The sequence below is a fragment of the Thunnus maccoyii genome, chromosome 5, assembly GCF_910596095.1.
Source record: "Thunnus maccoyii chromosome 5, fThuMac1.1, whole genome shotgun sequence".
Classification (NCBI taxonomy): domain Eukaryota; kingdom Metazoa; phylum Chordata; class Actinopteri; order Scombriformes; family Scombridae; genus Thunnus; species Thunnus maccoyii.
Window position 1 is genome coordinate 21,698,346 of NC_056537.1, and position 18,298 is coordinate 21,716,643.

At 41.8% G+C, this 18,298-nt stretch overlaps 1 protein-coding gene across 2 annotated transcripts; it reads left to right on the top strand.

Annotated features, from left to right (window-relative positions):
- The first annotated feature begins 206 nt into the window (after positions 1-206).
- man2a2 (mannosidase, alpha, class 2A, member 2) lies at positions 207-17,121 on the top strand. 2 transcript variants are annotated; one of them, XM_042412318.1, is made up of 24 exons: positions 207-311; positions 1,382-1,434; positions 1,516-2,461; positions 2,958-3,215; positions 3,377-3,521; positions 4,661-4,832; positions 5,069-5,196; positions 5,507-5,680; positions 6,925-7,111; positions 7,904-8,081; positions 8,424-8,626; positions 9,836-10,018; positions 10,237-10,351; positions 10,484-10,554; positions 10,667-10,832; positions 11,975-12,211; positions 12,468-12,590; positions 12,855-12,969; positions 13,977-14,110; positions 14,254-14,395; positions 14,747-14,880; positions 16,055-16,249; positions 16,364-16,477; positions 16,620-17,121. In XM_042412318.1, the coding sequence occupies exons 3-24, from the start codon at positions 2,330-2,332 to the stop codon at positions 16,770-16,772; spliced, it is 3,459 nt and encodes a 1,152-aa protein (XP_042268252.1). In that variant the 5' UTR covers positions 207-311; positions 1,382-1,434; positions 1,516-2,329; the 3' UTR covers positions 16,773-17,121. The 2 variants fall into 2 exon arrangements, with proteins under 2 accessions (XP_042268252.1, XP_042268250.1); XM_042412316.1 differs by lacking the exon at positions 1,382-1,434.
- Positions 17,122-18,298: the final 1,177 nt, after the last annotated feature.

Consider the following 18,298-nt stretch of genomic DNA (forward strand, 5'->3'; position numbering starts at 1 on the left):
CATAGTTAAACACACGGCTGATTCAAGCCATCCTTTGGTTTAAGTCATTATATTCATACAATAATCATTCAAACATCTGTCATCTCATATTGCGTTTTAGACTCTCATATACAGAAATGAAGATTTAGTGCATTTATTTTAAAATTTGCTGAAGCTGTGGACCAATCATGGACTGATGCGCAGCTCCTCTCTTCCCATAAGGCTTTGCAGCAGCTCGGTTGTAGCTGCTAGGCTAGCAGCTTCAGTTGGTAATCTGTCAGCCTGCAGCTGAAAGCGCACACACCGCCGGACTCTGCACTCTCCTTTGACAGGTAACGTCAGATTTGTTCCATTTTGTTCACAAAGACACAGCGTCCCAAGGTCGTACACGAATGCTAGCCGAGGTTTAGAACAAAAGTGGAGGGTTAGCCAGGTAATATCCGCCACGTAACGTTATTAATGTTATCAAGCCAGCGTTTACACTGTCGCGTAACGTTAGACATAAATCTGCCGTGGTGCACACGCTTTTCACGGCTGCAGAGAGACAGATGTGCCTGCTGTTCACCTAGATTTAATCTTTATATTTAGTGACCCATGAAGCTAGCTCGAGAACCAGTCGAGTTGATGTGATAACCGGCACATAACGTTAGCTAACGTTAGCGCTAGCTTGTTTGGCTGCATATTCGTGATCGCTAGTTAAGGATAAAGTAATCGGGACGGTTAAAGTTTGACAGAGTACTACTTGGTTAAGGAGCTAGATGCGTTAACCAGCTTCAGTGTGTCAAGCTCAGTGACCAAATGCAGGTGTTTTAGTGCTCTGAAGTTTGAAGCAACGCAGTGTTGCCTGGCTAGCTGCCCAGCGACAGCTGACTAAAAGTCATCCAAGTTAAACCTAAAGAGGTGCAACCCCTCAGTCAATAAACTGGAAAATATTGTTCATAGAGATTTGATAATTTACATAAGAGGTTAGGAATATTGCAGAAATATCGTATTGATGTTAACGTCATAGCGTCATCATGTGAACGGTTGTATATTCACATTTGTCACGTTAACGCAGTGTTGTAGTCTTTAATAAGCTCAACCAGTGAACCCAACTAACAGAGCCTTTCATGTTGTGTATATATTGATCATCTGGCCCAGGTGGTCTAACAAATAATAATCGTCCCTTCTGCTGACATTGATACTGTTTTTCAGTATGAGCAAATGTAAATACCAGGTTATAATCCTAACTCCCTGTGGTAATGCTAAAATAGTCTCAGGCTGAGAAGTGAGCGGATTATGATCGTGTTGGATTTGCACACAGAGGGAAGCAGGGACATCCATTAGGGCTGAGAGGAAACACAGGCCACTCTGCTCAGCTTGATGATTTTTTTTTCTTTTCACTGTTGACTCTACTCATCAGATCAAGAAAGTATCTCTTCTTCTCCCACGCAGTCCCTATTACTTGTGCATCTTGTGAGTGACGCTCTCTCTCTTAAAATGCTAGGCTGAATACGTATTTTTGCATGCTCCATTAATCCTAAATGTCCCCAACAGCTGAAGAAGACCCTCTGATGTGATTTCAACTTGGCGCTTTTGATCAAGGACAGACCGTGCTGCCACAGTAGATATGCCGTCACAGTGCTCCTGAGAGAAGAATGACATTTGTCTCATTCTAATTCCTGGAGCTGCTTCGGGCAGAGTTGAGGCTTGATTAAAAAAGCTGCTGCTCTCAGCCAAGTTGGTCTTTTGTCAGCCCCTTTCTTTGCTCTGCCGCAACCTAGTGTGTAAACTGTTATGGCACCAGAGGCCAACTGAGCTAAAGGGGACGTCGTGGCTGCACTGGAGGACGCTGCTGTGGGAGTGGGGACTGGTCCATAAGAGCAGGCCCACAGTGACACACATCATGCTGCAGGGACACTAGGCTTCCTGTATGAGCCCTCTCTGTGTGGCGCTTGTTTTTTTTCTTTTCCTGCAATCTCATCGGTTTGGATGGTTGAGCACAAGGGCTACTTTGAAGGAGCCCACCGGTGGCTGTGGTTTGGCCAAAGCTGACAGACTGCCTGCCAGCTATTGCTGATTTAGTAGCCTTGTCCACTGCTACCACTGCTGCCCCCCTGTGCTGTGGTCTCCAGTATGGTGAGAGGAGGCTGTAGGCATCACAGATGTGGAACTGAACCATTGATACCGGCATAGCTGCTTACCTTCCATTATTTTATTTTTTTTTGCTCTGTGAAGGATTGCCTCCCATTTTTCAAGGACTTTTTTGTGTGTGTTGGGAAAAAAAGAGACCACTGCCAAGGTCTTTCTTTTTTTTTTTTTTTTTTTTTTTTAAATTTAAACTCCGGAAAGAAGATTGCTCCAGGGGAGGATGAAGCTGAGGAAACAGGTGACAGTGTGTGGAGGGGCCATATTCTGTGTGGCTGTATTCTCACTGTATCTGATGTTGGATCGAGTCCAACATGACCCTGCAAGGCGACAGAATGGCGGGAACTTTCCACGGGTAAGAATAATTGCTATAGTACTGCTATCTTGCATGAGAACCCATTTCTGCTGTCTGTTTTGTAGCACTTCTTTTTGCATGTTCTGTTATACACCAGGATTTGCATGAAATCAGAGATGAACATAAACAATTTTTCTAAGGCCCAATAGCTGATTACATTAGCCTTAATAAATTGCATACTTTTTATTATTATTTTCTTATCCTGTAACATAAGACTAAATATTTATTCCTTTTTTTGAATATTTAAATTTAAATAGACATGCCTAATCATGTATTGTAGATATCTTTATGGTCTGAAATATTTTAAATCTCATGCTGCTATTGTTACGTTGGCTAAAGCAGAATATTTTTTATGACAGATGTCTAATTTCTAGGCTTAAAATTAATGTTTGTTTACTATAATGATAGAACAATCTGGATTCGGTTGACAGATGTTTTATGATGCTATACAGCTGTGTGATTTATCTTTTTTTTTTGTGTGTGTGTGTGTTTTTAGAGCCAAATCTCAGTCCTGCAAAACCGGATAGAGCAGCTGGAGCAGCTCCTGGAGGAGAACCACCAAATCATCAGCCACATAAAGGACTCTGTGATGGAGCTCACAGACACAGGAGCTGTGTCTCCCAGCGGCCACCTGCCCTTCAGGAGTGCCAATGGTTCCTGGGTCCTACCCTTCGATGGCCGCCCCACTTTCCTCGCTGTGAAGCCCCAGGACTGCCAATTTGCTGTGGGCAGCCACGGTCAAGCAGACGTTCAGGTGAGCTTGCTACACTAAAAGTTGGCCTCCACTTAGATGAAAAGCTAAGTGGCTAATTGGCCAGAACTTTTATGTTATCATTGCGACTTTGTAGATCTTACTCTATGCTTAGTTTTGGGCTCTGTCACATGTGCAAATGACGAGTTTGTGTATCATTTTAGATGGTGGATGTGTACTCTCTCCTGAAGTTTGATAACCCTGATGGCGGCGTCTGGAAACAGGGCTTTGATATAACTTATGACCCTGATGAGTGGGACAATGAACCGCTGCAAGTATTTGTGGTCCCCCACTCCCACAACGATCCAGGTGAGCAGTGAATAACAAACACCCACAGTGAACCTTTGTTGAATGTTGTGCATGTCTCAGTGCTAATTTAAAAGTCTATTTCATGGAACGGTTTTTCAAGACGCAGCAAAAAGCATGTCTGACCACTTTTTTCAGGAGGTTAAAAATAGTGTCCTGTCTGTATATATAAAGAGACAACCTAACTACTATGAAGCTTAACCTGAGTGGGAGTCTAGTGAAAAATTTAATTCATTCATTCTCATTATTATTAGCATAATGCTGACATGATTGACAGCTCAGCCACAAACAATGGAAATTAGAACGATATTGGCCTCTGAAAACTCTATTTATAGGTTGTATTGGCTGAGATTTTATTTTAGACTGACATTTCCATTAAACTTGTTTACCAGCCTGCCACATGCTTGCTAACTTGACAGTTTTGATATGTTGACAGGCTGCAGAGACCTGCAAATTTTGTCCATCAACAATGGGAAATAGACTTCATTTGGAGCTGCATTTGATTAAACTCTGCCGCAAAGTTTTCTTCAGTAATTTGTTTATGCTGCATTCTGTGTCCAGGGTTTATAGATTGTAGTAAAGTTTTGCAACCAGAAATCATATTGTCAGCTCACACCGAAGGCGCTTGGAGGCTGGTTTACTAGAAATAGGCTTATTTCACTAAACGCAAAGAAGGGGAAAAGCTGGAATGAATAGTCAGGACTATTTCTAACTACTGATTCCCCGCTCACTAAACTACAGACATTTGAAAGGCAATTTATTAATAAGATATATTTTATCTACTAAATATGTTATCCCAGAATATGTGAGATAAATATTTGACATATTTTATAGGCTGTGGTACTCCATGCTGTGGTACGCTTGAAGTGTATAGAAAGTGTTTTTTTTAGTCACTTTCTTTGAAACCACTCTTCTAAATAGCTTTCTGAGGGGAACAGCTCCACTTGAATAAAATATGAGTTTTATTTTTTGATCTGTTGCAGCACTTTTTCCACAGCGTCGAGTCTCTTACCTGGCCTGTCTTCTTGGCATCAACCGGGTGGATAAAAGGGGGCAGATAGAGGTGTATTGTTGTAGAGATAGTGGACAGTCTGTCTGCAATCTGCTGTACAAATTGCTTAGATTTATCTTCTTCTTGTTAGGTTGGATCAAGACCTTTGACAAGTACTTCACAGACCAGACACAACACATTTTAAACAACATGGTGGTGAAGCTGGCTGAGGATCCGCGCAGGAAGTTCATCTGGTCTGAGATTTCATTCTTCTCCAAGTGGTGGGAGACTGCAGACATACACAAGCAGGAGGCCATGCGCAAGTGAGTCACAGCTTAGTGAAGCACACATTTAAAAAAAAAAACCCACCTTAATCTGAGAATTAGTTGAGATTTCTGTGATGTCTCCTGGCCTGAAGTGTAGTACTTAACACAATGGATAGTACCCCCTGGCAGGTTGTGGATGCTCTAAAAATAGCTTGTTATCTGGTTAATGTGGCTCTCCCTCTTCAGGGCTGGATTATCCTCACCTTGCTTTCTTAATCCTCTCTGTTCAACAGACTGATCCTTGGAGGGCAGCTAGAGATTGTGACAGGAGGCTGGGTGATGACAGATGAAGCCAACGTTCACTATTTTGCTATGATAGACCAGCTCATTGAAGGACATCAGTGGCTAGAGAAAAATCTAGGTATGCAACTGATCAGAAAGTATTTTCTTACTCTGGCCTCTTCATTTACATTTAGACTTAATGATGCTTCAATGTTTCACAAGCTTTCTTCTCTCTGTGAAATTTTACCCGTAAGTCTAAAGGTAAATCTTTAATCTTTCTGAGCTCCCACATGCAGCAGGTGTAGCTTCGCACTCAGTGGAAGATAAAATACTTTGTGCTATTTTCAGTGCTTTCTGCTGAGGAGACTGATTTCCGAAAAGATGCGTTTCTTGCTTTTTTTTAATCTGAGCATAATCCTGAAAACTTGGCTTCCTCCTCGCTGTCGTAGGTATAACTCCTCGCAGTGGGTGGGCGGTAGACCCTTTTGGTCACAGTGCCACGATGCCCTATCTGCTGAAGAAGGCCAATCTGACCAGCATGCTCATCCAGAGGGTCCACTACTCCATCAAAAAGCACTTTGCTTCCACCCGCAGCCTGGAGTTTATGTGGAGGCAGGCCTGGGGTGAGTGGACCACAGCCAGCGATGTCATCTGATTCATGTGCTTATCTTTGTTAAGTTCATTTCTGAATGAGTCATGCCACTTGCCATGGCCTTTGAAAGTGAGGGGAAATTTTGGAAGGACAACCAGTGCGTAGTAGCTTCAGAAGAGCTATCTGCATCATCATTAGAGGTTCAAGCCTGAAGGGCTGAAACCCTGCTGTTTATGTGCTGGGTAATTATTTTTCTTCAGAAGTGTTTGAGCAAATTCCTGCGAGTTGGTAAATAGTAGAGACATGATATTTTGCCCATTGATTGGAAGTTGTGTGCAAGTGCTGCCTAAGAAATATGACCCCAATTGGCCAGATGATGACGCTATAACAATGAACTTCATGTTTTGGCTTATAACTTTTGAACGGTTAGTCTCACATCCATATAAGCCACACCCGTTTGTGCCTAGATGGATTTTCCACCATTTTTAACTTTTTGAAAAACACATTTTTGACATCTCCTTCTAAACCATGGGTCCGATTGCTACCAAAATTTCTGTGGATCATTATTGGACCAAGCTTATCAAAATTTGAATAAAGCTTGTTGATATCTTACTTAGGTTTCAAGATATTGAACAATGAACTTCAAAAGGGTGTGGCTCAGGACATAAATAGACCAAAGTCAACAACTGTTTGGCCAATCATCACAAAACTTGCAGGATAACAATGTTGAACCACGTGTGTAAAACTATTTTGAAATTGCTCAATAGGGGATGCCATCAGTTCCAAACACGTGCATGTGCTTGGCCCAAATTTGGCCATAAATCAGTGACAGTTTTTCTAAAACATCACCAGACCTCGTGGATATTTTTAATTAAGCTGATGAAGCTTTCAACTTCTAACTGTCTGTGTTGGCTTGAACCCCAGAATCACTGCTTCCAGCTATATCTTCTTAATGAATTGCACGTCTGGCGAAGAATTACTGTCCATTTGTTCTTAATGGAAAAATCTTAAGATATTACACTGTTAAATATTATCAATTTGTCAAAGTCAGACCTCTTTGGTGATTCATTTTTACTATTTGCTGTTTCTACAAAGTGACTTCCTGTTTTATCCAGAATGACCTTTTGAACATTTCCAGTGTAGGTGTGAACTTCAATTGCTAACAAACTGATCGATCATCACAAATAGCACCCTTACTCAGAGCATGTATCTATTGCATTCTGGTCTTTAGAGGCTACTGTCAAGCTAATATTTTTATCTTTACTGCTTTGACAGATACCGGATCAAGCTCAGACATATTTTGCCACATGATGCCATTCTACAGCTACGATGTGCCTCACACCTGCGGGCCCGACCCAAAGATCTGCTGCCAATTTGACTTCAAGAGGTTACCAGGTGGTCGGATAAACTGCCCGTGGAAAGTGCCACCGAAAACTGTGGTGGAAGCTAATGTAGCAGAGAGGTGAGGCACGGAGGGGGTTAGTCATCCTTTTCCATGGGAAAGTGCAGGGTGGAAGTGGCAGCTGTGCATCTATCCAGTTGTCTTGGAGAACACATTTTTAGGATGTCCAGTAGAGCTAGAATAATAGATAAATCAGTGGAATGACATATTTGCCCAAATTTGCTAATTGCAGATGTATTTGTATTGTGTATATGTTGGCTGATTTAAATAACAGGAAATGTCAGTACAGAAATACCAAAGATATGTTTGAGATCTTTTAAGAAACAGCATGTGCGTTGCATAGTTTGTCCACCAGAGAGCACTGACAAGTTTATTTTTTAACTGCAAAATGTCTCACTCAGTACATATCTCAGTCACAATTTATCAAAAAGATTTGTCAATGTTATTTGTTTGTGTAAGAAGAAAAAAAAAAAAAAGGATGAATATAATATATTGGTCACTGCTGTTGCAACTCTGTTATCTGTACTGGTCACTTGCAAATAAACTCAACTTGAACTTGCGCCAATAACAATAACCACAGAGAGCGCATGGAGGGAGGAAGACAGACATAGACTGCAGATAGTCTTGCAGTCACATTAACCAGATTTTAGGGGACTTTAAGAACTTTCCAGAGAACATCTTTCTGAGGCTAATGGAAAATACTTGCTGGACTATCATGATCCTTCTCTTTCCAAGTTTTATAGTAATTTCCTAGAAAACCTGCATATGGAAAGCAGGACAGTTTGGATGCCAAGAAATGTGTTCCCTCATTTTTCTTTTTTTTTTTTTTCTCTCCTCTTGTTTCTCAATCAGGGCACACCTCCTCCTGGACCAGTACCGTAAAAAGTCCAAACTCTACCGCAGCAAGGTGCTTCTTGTCCCCCTGGGGGACGACTTCCGCTACGACAAGGCCCTGGAGTGGGATCAGCAGTACATCAACTACCAGAAGCTCTTTGACTACATGAATTCTCACCCGGAGATGCATGTACAGGTGAGAGAATAATTTGTCAACTGTCACAAATAGTGTTACTAAATATATTTATATATTTTGCAGCCTTTTCATTGTTTTTGTGCTTCTGAGAGCAGTGCACCCAGTATCTCAGTGTACAACCTGTCTTGTCGTAATGAATCATGCAGTGGCGTTGCTGATAGAACAAAGAATCTGTCACAACTCAATGTTTGGTTCTGAAGATGCCATGTAAGATGAAAGCCGCATGCATAATAATGAGAGATTTTCTTTTCTTTTGTTCTGTTCAGCTGTATTTGAGTAAGGTCTTTTTTTGTTTTTTTTTTTTTGTTTTTTTTTAACATCTGTCTCCGGCTGCTCCTCCAGGCTCAGTTCGGGACTCTCTCAGACTACTTCAATGCTGTATACAAAGCGCATGGAGTGGCCCAGGGATCCAGACCTGCAGACTTCCCAGTGCTGAGCGGAGATTTCTTTGCCTATGCAGACCGTGAAGACCACTACTGGACTGGCTATTTCACCTCGCGGCCCTTTTACAAGAGCCTGGATCGTGTGATTGAGTCGCACCTCAGGTAGGACAGACACAACACACACAACCTGGGGTGTGTTAATAGTGCTCCACTTTTAATAATACATATGGAGTTATACAACATCTTCACAACATCTACATCTTGTTTGCAATGCAAATTGTGGCTTACTAGGTTAAAGCACCAGCAACAGCCTGTATACAAATTAAAGGCAGACAGTCCAAATCCAAGCACGACTGGAACTTGGTATGACTCCAAAACTAATACACCAGACAACAACTACATCTAAGTTATTAATGTTTTCTGTTGCTGTTTAAAACATTGTTTACATCTGTATTTTTTGTGAACGCAGCAGGCAGCAAAACAAGCCTGTATTTTCAATTATTAGTTGTTTTATGTCAGTTGTTTTTTTCTATGTAATATTCATGTGGTCAGAAAAGAAATACTGAATGGGCTTTTATTGCTCATCACTGTCTTTGTTGCATTTCTCCAATATCTCCCTACTTTGGACTAAGGCTACAACTAACGATTATTTTCATTATCGATTAATTTGTCGATTATTTTCTCAGTTAATTGATTAGTTCTTTATGGTGTGTTAAGTCAGAAAAAGATAAAAAAATGTTGATCGTTTCCTTAAGCCCAAGATGCAAACTAAAATGTCTTGTTTTGTCCCGTCCAACAGTCCACAACCCAAAGATATTCAGTTTACTGTCATGGAGGAAACAAGAAAATATTCACATTTGAGAAGCTGGAACCAGAGAATTAGGGTATTTTTTTTCTTAAAAAGTGACTCAAAATGATGAACTGATTATCAAAATAGTTAATTAATTTTCTGACAATCTACTTATCGATTAATCGACTAATTGTTTCAGCTCTGCTTTGGTACAATAAAGCAAAACAAACAACCAAAACATAACATGCACATTGTTAACATTAACAGAAAGGTGTGTCCATGTATGCTTGTTGCATGAAAGCCCGGTTTGGATTTCAATGCATTTTGTTGGAACATGCAAAATAAGAAAAGCTTACGCTGGCTTGATTTACATTATATATAAACTTCAACTTCAGTCTCAACTTAAAAAGTGAAATAAAAACTTTCACAGGAACCATTGCAATTTTCTAAAATGACAGTTGAATACGAGACCCTGTTTGAAAAAAGTATAATAATGTGAACACTTTTAACCGACTCAATAAAGCCATCAAAATCTTACTGGAACAGCTTCTCATTGATAGCTGTTTGTCATTGTGTTTCAGGGGGGCAGAGATCCTCTACAGCCTGGCGGTTGCCAACGCTCGACATGCAGGCATGGAAGGACGCTACCCGGTTGCAGATTATGCCCTGCTAGTCGATGCAAGGCGCTCTGTTGCCCTCTTCCAGCATCATGATGCCATCACCGGCACCGCGAAGGAGAATGTTGTTGTTGACTATGGCACCAAGTAAGAATCTGTGCTTTAGGAAGAAATGACAGTATAGATTGGATAGATTGAGTTCTTAAAAAAAAAAAAGATATTAAATAGAAGAACTGTGCCTCCCCTTTGTTAATCCTCTGTCTTTGTGGCAATTTTATACTTGCTTGTTCAATACCTTGAAGCAAAAAAACAAGCTGTCTGCTGTGACTGCTGCTGAGCCATTGATTCTTCCTCCTTCTCCCTAGATTACTGCGTTCACTCATCGGTCTGAAGAGAGTAATCATCAATGCTGCTCATTTCCTGGTGATGAAGAACAAAGAGTTTTATCGCTTCTACCAGACAGAGCCTTTCCTGGAGACGGTAAGAGGAAACATGGGGTGGGCGGGAGGGGGTGACCCTCTGACACTGCATAATAAACTGTTTGGAAAAACATGCATATTTCTGACTTGTTATTATTCAGTGTGTTTCTGTGTTATATCTCCTCTCCTGTAGGACGACAGGCGAGCTACTCAAGACTCTCTGCCTCAGCGCACTTTAATCGAGCTGGACCCAGCAGGACCCAGGTATTATCTGCATCCCCTCGCATCTTTCATCCCCTCCCCCGCTTCCTCCCTTGGCTACTCCTCCACCATCCTTTGCCTTTGATTACTTTTTTTTTTTTCTCCTTGCTACCAGGTATCTGGTCTTGTTCAACCCCATTGAGCAGGAGCGGCTGTGTGTGGTTACTGTGTTGGTCAACACAGTCAGGGTGAGGGTGCTCACTGAGGATGGACAGACCCTCCCTGTGCAGCTGAGTGCTCAGTGGAGCTCTGCAAGTCAAATGAGTGCGGAAGTATTTGAGGTAAGAGATTATGTTTATTAGGCCTTGTTTTTTATTCTAGAGATCCCCCTCCACACATGAAAACAGACTTCTAGTGTCAAACTCTGCACATACATCATTCTGCACAGAGAAACTCAAACATCCAAATGAAAGAACAAGAAGAAAAACACATTTTTGACTTAATATTCCACGTTTGGCACATCTTGATACAACATTATTATGCATAGAATCTGAGCTAAGTTGATTTGGACAAAAGCGCTTACCAAATGAATGTATGTAATGGAGAAAAATAAAATAAAAAGTACTCCACATGGAACAGAATTTGCAATAAAAAGATTTCTGCACAGTTATGTGCCTGAAGTCTTCTCCACCTTCCTTTTTGATGTCTACCTGCAAGCCAGCACTAGAACAGACTCTTTGAGTAAAAAAATGCATCCCATTTGCTTCTCTGAGACTCTGTAGATTCATTTATTTCAGCCCAGATAAAGTTCGCTCCACCCACAGAAAGCAATGAATTTAAATCCAACTGAGAAATACAATCTCATTATTTCCGTCTCTCATCACATTTTAATTACAGCACAATGTTGCTAATGTGCAAATGCTTATAACTTTTAATGTGAATGCCCCGTGGTCAATATTTTATTTTCTGATTAAAGGGCCAGTGTGTAGGATTTAGTGGCATCTAGCGGTGAGGTTGCAGATTAACTAAATGAATACACCTCCTCTCACCCTCCCCTTCTAAGCATGTAGGAGAATCTACAGTGGCCGCGAAATTCATGAAAAACGTGAAAAACGCGAAAGGCCCTCTCTAGAGCTGATATTTGGTTTGTCCATTCTGGGCTACTGTAGAAACATGGTGGAGCAAACATGGCGGCCTCCATGGCCTCCGCTCCCTATGTAGATATAAAGGGCTCATTCTAAGGTGACAAACACACAACAATTCTTATTTTCAGGTGATTTATACACTAATTAAAACATACTTATGAATATTATATTTCATTTCTGCCTAGTCTATTCTGCTAGATGCCACTAAATCTTACACACTGTCCCTTTAAAAAAAAAAACAAACCCAAAAACAACGACAATGAAGCCAGTGCTTAAAAGTTCATGTCATTATTTTTGTGTCTATGTTTGCTTCAACCACTCTTCAATCCTCTGTCCAGGCAACATTCATGGTTCGTCTGCCACCTCTGGGTCTAGCTGTGTTCCATCTTTACGACTCCCCTGACTCGCCCATGACGCTCCGCTCCGACACCCTCCTCAGGCTGTCTGGACGGACTGCCAGCGCCCGCGCCATGGACCCGCTTCCTGTCCGCTCTCAGCAGGCGGACTCTCAGACCTTCTACATCAGCAGCCAGTCTCTCACACTGGGCTTCTCCGGCACCACCGGTCTGCTGGAGGTTGGCGTTTTATCTGCTCTGACTTCTATTGATTTTGTATCTGCATTAGAGATCTGCTCATCTGTTTTTAACTTTGATCTTCAGGAGAAAAAAAATGAACTTGATTTCCCAATAAACCCTGGCTGTTTGATCAAAGTGAACATGACATGTCTTGTTGCTACTCAAACATCCTTTCATCTCTTTTCTAATTCTTTTTTTTTTTTTTTTCCCCCTCCGCGATCGTCTTTCTTCCACTTTTTGGCTTTTTCATCTGCAGAGTATCAAGCGCAAGGATGATCCTCAGGAAGTGAAAGTTCAGATGCAGTTTATGGTTTACGGCACTCGTCCCTCAAAAGACAAAAGTGGGGCTTACCTCTTCCTACCTGACGGGAAAGCAAAGGTATTCACTCTAGTTGTTGAATCTCAAATGTTTACTTGCCTCTCATAAGCTTTTGATATATCTTCCCATGTGTATTGCCACATTGTATGATGCTAGGGAGCTGGGTGCCTCCTCATCTTGTCTTGAGATGAATCTTGAGTTAAAGACAACAGAACGCACTGGAGTGTCAGCGTGTCGTTGCCATATTGTATCTTGTTACTGCTGCTGCTCCCATTTTTAGCACTTCCTCTGCTCACAGTGCCATCTCTCTCTTCCTGCTTTCAGCCCTACAACCAGAAAGAGCCGCCTGTGGTGCGTGTTGTTGAGGGCCCTCTCTTTTCTGAGGTGGTGGCACACTACCAGCATTTTCAGCAGACCATTCGCATAAACAATGTGCCAGGTAATAACAGCGCAAAACTGCACAATGGAATCAGTTCCAAAAAGCTTTTTGTGTTTAGTTTAAGGCACCAGATGGTACAATACACCAAGGGCTCATGTGTTTGACAATATGACAATTTATAATTCATAATGAAATTTATGTACTTTTTATCCTGTCAGCTGAAAGTGTTAGATTTTGTACATTCAGCAGGCTCACACTATTTGTAAGCAATATTTGGTAACACTTTGTTTTACAGGTCGTTTAATTTTATGCAAATTTCTGAAAACAAAATTCTGAAACTTTTCTGTATAATTTCCAGGTATTTAACTGTTTTACAGAGAGGGTGGTGCAATTTGGTACAAATTATAAGGAAAAAAACTGTGCCAATTCATTATATTTGGGTTCATACATAGTTGTTAGTCTGCAAAAATTCTTAAATAATTGTTAAGAATCTAATTTATTATCTGACAGAAAATACTTAAAATAGTTTTCAGTGTAGTTTTGTGTGTCAAACTACATATTAGCATATTAGCTTGTTTCTTAAATACTTAAAAACATTTCCCGTATACTACCAAATCACATAACCCTTTGAAAGAAATGTGCTAAGAATTAACAGTTATACAAGAGCAGCAGAAAAAAATCTAATATGCAAATATATAATTTGACACACAAGCACTGAGCACTGAAAACTAATTATTTTCTGTCAGTTAAAGAATTGTCAAGAGTCGATTTCTTGCAAATTAACAGCTATAAACCCAAACATTAAGAGTGGGTGCTTACAAATTAAACCAACTTTTTTCTTTTATTTTTTCTTATCATTTCTACTAAATTACACCAACATCTCTGTAAAATGTTCTAACAATGAAACATTAAATTCCTGCAAATGACTTAGAAAAGTCAATTAGAAAAAATGAGTATAAAATGAAGGAACCTGTAAAACAAAGCAGTATATGTCCCAGTTCTGCAGATCACATCTTTCCATTCACTTCCCTCCATGGATGACTTTTTGTATGGTTTTGTATTTTTAGGTGTGGATGGCTTGTCTGTGGACATCACCACCATGGTGGACATCAGAGATCAGACCAATAAGGAGCTGGCCATGCGACTGACCACTGATATCCAGAGTGGAGACGTCTTCTACACAGACCTCAACGGCTTCCAGGTCAGTCCCACTCTGGACAGCTTTGTGTGTGTGTGTGTGTGTGTGTGTGTGTGTCTGATTATGTGCACGGTAAGAAGCTGCTAACCTCTTAACCTTAAGTTTGACATATTGTGTTGGTCTGTGTCTGATCCTTCATCTTGTAGATTCAGCCTCGTCACCACTACCTAAAGCTCCCCTTGCAGGCCAACTTCTATCCCATGCCCAGCCAGGCGTACATCCAGGACAGCAATCACCGCCTCACGCTGCACACAGCTCAGTCTCTGGGCGTCAGCAGCCTGGAGAGCGGTCTGTATCTTATTACGTTTTATTCAGTTTTCTATCATTTATCATCATTTATTTTTTTTTAATGAAAGTTATGTTTGAAATGGATGCTCTTTTTCTTTGTTTACTGTCTCTCTGCTTTTTATTGAGCAGTATTGAAGCACTTCTCTCTCTCCCTCGAGAGGTTTTCAGAGAGCAGATCAGTTCATACCCTCACATTTTTCTACTGGGCTAATCCTTTTATCATCGTTAGGTGCATAATGGAGGCATTTGTACATGACAAGTAGCTCAAAGTGTTTGTCTTCATTGACTGATGTCGGAAAGTTCAATACACGGGGGTTTGTATTAAAGTCCCTGCTCCTCCTTTTCCCTCAGGCCAACTCGAAGTGATTATGGACCGGCGACTGATGCAGGATGATAATCGTGGGCTGGGTCAGGGCCTGAAGGACAACAAGAAGACAGCCAACCGCTTCAGACTGCTGCTGGAGCGAAGATCCACGGGGAACAAGGTCAGTCAGATGAAAGCAAAGGCGGTTATTGAAGCGGTGCAGCTGCTCTTGAAATTCAGGCACACCACACCTGACTCTGAGGTGCTGAATGTGTTTCTATAAGCTCTGTGCAGTGTCGCTGCATTGAACAATGTTTCATCCTTCATTAACACCTGTCTTCATATCTTTCTTTTTTTTCAATACTCATTACCTCCCCATCTGTCTTTTTGGTTTCCTCTCCTCTAATTTTGTTCTCCTTCTCTTTTTCTTCCACTCGATTACCTTCAGCATGATGGCGTCTTTGCCAAACTCTCCTCCTTGTTTCATTCTTTCCTCTCCAAAATCTTGACTGACGGAGTTCAAAAGGTAACGTTGCCTTGGCAACAGTGAGGATGCTTGTTAGCCAGCATCATAGTCTGTACTGTAGCTCCAGTTCCTATGCTCTTATTTTATTTAAATTTTTTTTGCCTCCCTCCACCTTGTAGCTGTAGCCAAACTGGTCCATCTTTAGGATAGTAGTATTGAAAGTAACAAATGATATCATTTATCAAGTAAATGAATACACATGAGCAGAGGATGGGAAGGCATTGGTTGCAGTTTTATCATCCAGCTCTATTTGGTAAAACTGCTGATGGTACTGTGGATGAAGTTCTGGCCTGCTACGATCCTCCAGTCAACAAAACATTGCACATCATGTTTGAAACACTCTTGCTCTTCATTTAAAATTTGACTTCAGCGCTGTAACAAACTCAATATGGTAAATGGGCTGCATTTTTATATAGCCCCTTTCTAGTCTTCCAGCCACTCAAAGTGCTTTATGCTACATGCCAACATTCACCCGTTGACACACATTCATATGCTGATGGCAGAAGCTGCCGCGCAAGGTGCCAACCTGCTCATCAGGAAATTCACACAATGATGGCACAGCCTTCGGGAGCAATTTGGGGTTCAGTATCTTGCCCAAGGACACTTTGACATGCGGGCTGGAGCAGCCGGGGATCAAACTGCCAATCTTCCAACTGGTGGATGACCCGCTCTACCTCCTGAGCCACAGCCGCCCGCCCCCTGCTCTATAAAAGTCTGTGTGGACTAGAATTAGAAATATACCTCATACTCTTACAATCTAGCAAAAAGACTAAATCTAGAAGTGTGACCTGAATGTCGTAATAGATGGACTGTCTCTTCCCTCCTCCAGATGATGGACAGTGCAACAACTAGCTTCCCGTCGATACTTAGTCACATGACCAATGCCGTCCTGAACCACGAGGTCTTGGCGCTGCCCGTCCTGCCAAAAAGGCGCGGCATCCCTCCTCTACAAACCTTCGCCCCCCTCAAGTCCATCCTTCCCTGCGACTTCCACCTGCTGAACCTGCGCAGCATCCAAAGCCAGGTAAAGATTCAGGAATCTAGCTGATTCTTGATTTTTGGAGTTACATATTCTGTTTTTCCTTTGGAACCGACTTGTCTTCTGTGTGTGTGTGTGTGTGTGTGTGCTTGTGAGCAGCAGGACCCCCCCTCTCCGTCTGCATACACAGCCTTAATTCTTCACCGCCTCGGCTTGGACTGTGGTCTGGAGGCTCAGAACCTGGGCTTCAACTGCACTACCACACAAGGACAGGTGAGGGTAGAAACACACACACAAAACATAAAACAAATGGACTCACTCGTCAGATGTATTTTCCACCAAACTCCCAATCTTTTCTTCCTCATATCTTCATTCTCACTCGCTAACTAACACTCCTGTCCCTCTCTTGCTGCAGCTGAGTGTATCAGGACTCTTCAAGAACCTGGACCTGCAGCTGCTCCAGCCCATTTCTTTGACTCTGATGCACCCCGGCACGCCCCTGGCCAACGACTCCTCCATCAACCTGGATCCCATGGAGATCTCCGCCTTCAAGCTCAAACTGCGCTAAGAGCCGTCCTGACTAAACAAAGGCAATAAAAACCCACCAGGACCAAGAACCAGACCTACGCCGGCCACAGACCGGCACAGAGGTGTACGGGAGAATCTCTCTGTTTTGTCAAGCGCACATGCAGAACCACACCACACTACACACAACAGCGTCAGAGAGGAAGGGTGCACTGTAACAGGACGGACTGCACAGCAGGGGGCAGGCGATAGCTGTTACCGTGAACATCTCCGACAGAGCAGCAAACCCGGGTGAACTCGCAGCTGTTCCAAAACAACAAAGACTGCCACAGTCTCGGGTGTCTGTTATTCTGCAATCGAAAAATTAAATCTCATTTAGTTCTGCTTTAAAAGAACTTTTTCTATCTTTGCTCCATCCTGGACTTGAACTACTGAATGTAAATATCCTGATGACGCGGGGAGGGGGGGGGGCGGCCTGGGACTCATGCCACATCAGAGTGCAATTTAAAAAGCTTTATTTGGTGTATGGGGTTTTTAATTTTTTTTAATGTACGCAGTGAAGAAGACACATCACAGCGATTTTTGTTTGTTTTGTTTTTGTACCTCTTAATGTAAAGTTGACTGCATTTCAATTTTTTTTTTTTCCTGACAGACTCGAATGCAGCGAAGAGAATGTGCGGTCTCTTCATCTCAACTCGCTAGGAGACCCGAGCTGCGGCTTTATAAGCTATCGTATGTCTGAGTCCAAGAGTCCCGCGTGGGTCACAACACGATAACAATGTGATCATTAATCATATCAGATGACTGTTTATCCTCTGTCCAGTGTTTTTTGCTTGTAGATAGTCTGAAGACTTTCTATCCTTCCTGTCTTTTTCTCCCCTCCTCCCCCCCCCCCCCCCACCCCCCCACCCCCCAAGAGCTTCCTATTCGCTGATGAGAAAACTGTGGAAGGTCTGCATTTCAAAGCCCCTGTCCATCATTCCTGTGCTTGAACTTCACTGCTGAGAGGGTGGTTTTGTGTACCATACTGTACGCAGTAGAAGGTTAGATGAAGACTATACCTCATATATACCATGTGGCAGATATATCGGTATGTGTGTGACTGTAAAGTATGTTGATGTGAATATGGGAGGGTTTTTTTGTTTTGTTTTGGGTGTATCAAGGTTTCAGTGTACACTATCAGGGACCATTAATAGTACTGTTCGGTGTCATCGATCAGTCCGGGTGTTGGTGTCAGGCTGCGGGTCTTGTATCATTGCGAAAAATGGGACTTTCCATCAAAGATCAGAGGTAAAGGGTCATTTCACACAAATTACAAAAATCTAGTGTTATGTGGACATGAAGATAGTTTTGAGATTTCTGTCAAGGGCTCCAATTAAGGATAATTATTAATATTGATCTACTGTTGAGTCCATAAATATTGAAAAATGTTAGAACCCACGATAATGTTTTCAAATTGTCTGTTTGCCATAAATTTAAAATTCAGAACTCAAAGAGATTTGATTTACAAAGAGATAGAAAAGTAGCACATGCTCACGTTCGAAAAATGATCAACCAACAAATCAAATG

Coding starts and splice junctions, on each gene's coding strand:
- man2a2 (XM_042412318.1), top strand. CDS start 2,330: ATGAAGCTGAGGAAACAGGTGACAGTGTGTGGAGGGGCCATATTCTGT. Junction 5,197..5,506: donor GTGGCTAGAGAAAAATCTAG/GTATGCAACTGA, acceptor TCGCTGTCGTAG/GTATAACTCCTCGCAGTGGG. Junction 12,591..12,854: donor TACCTGACGGGAAAGCAAAG/GTATTCACTCTA, acceptor TCCTGCTTTCAG/CCCTACAACCAGAAAGAGCC.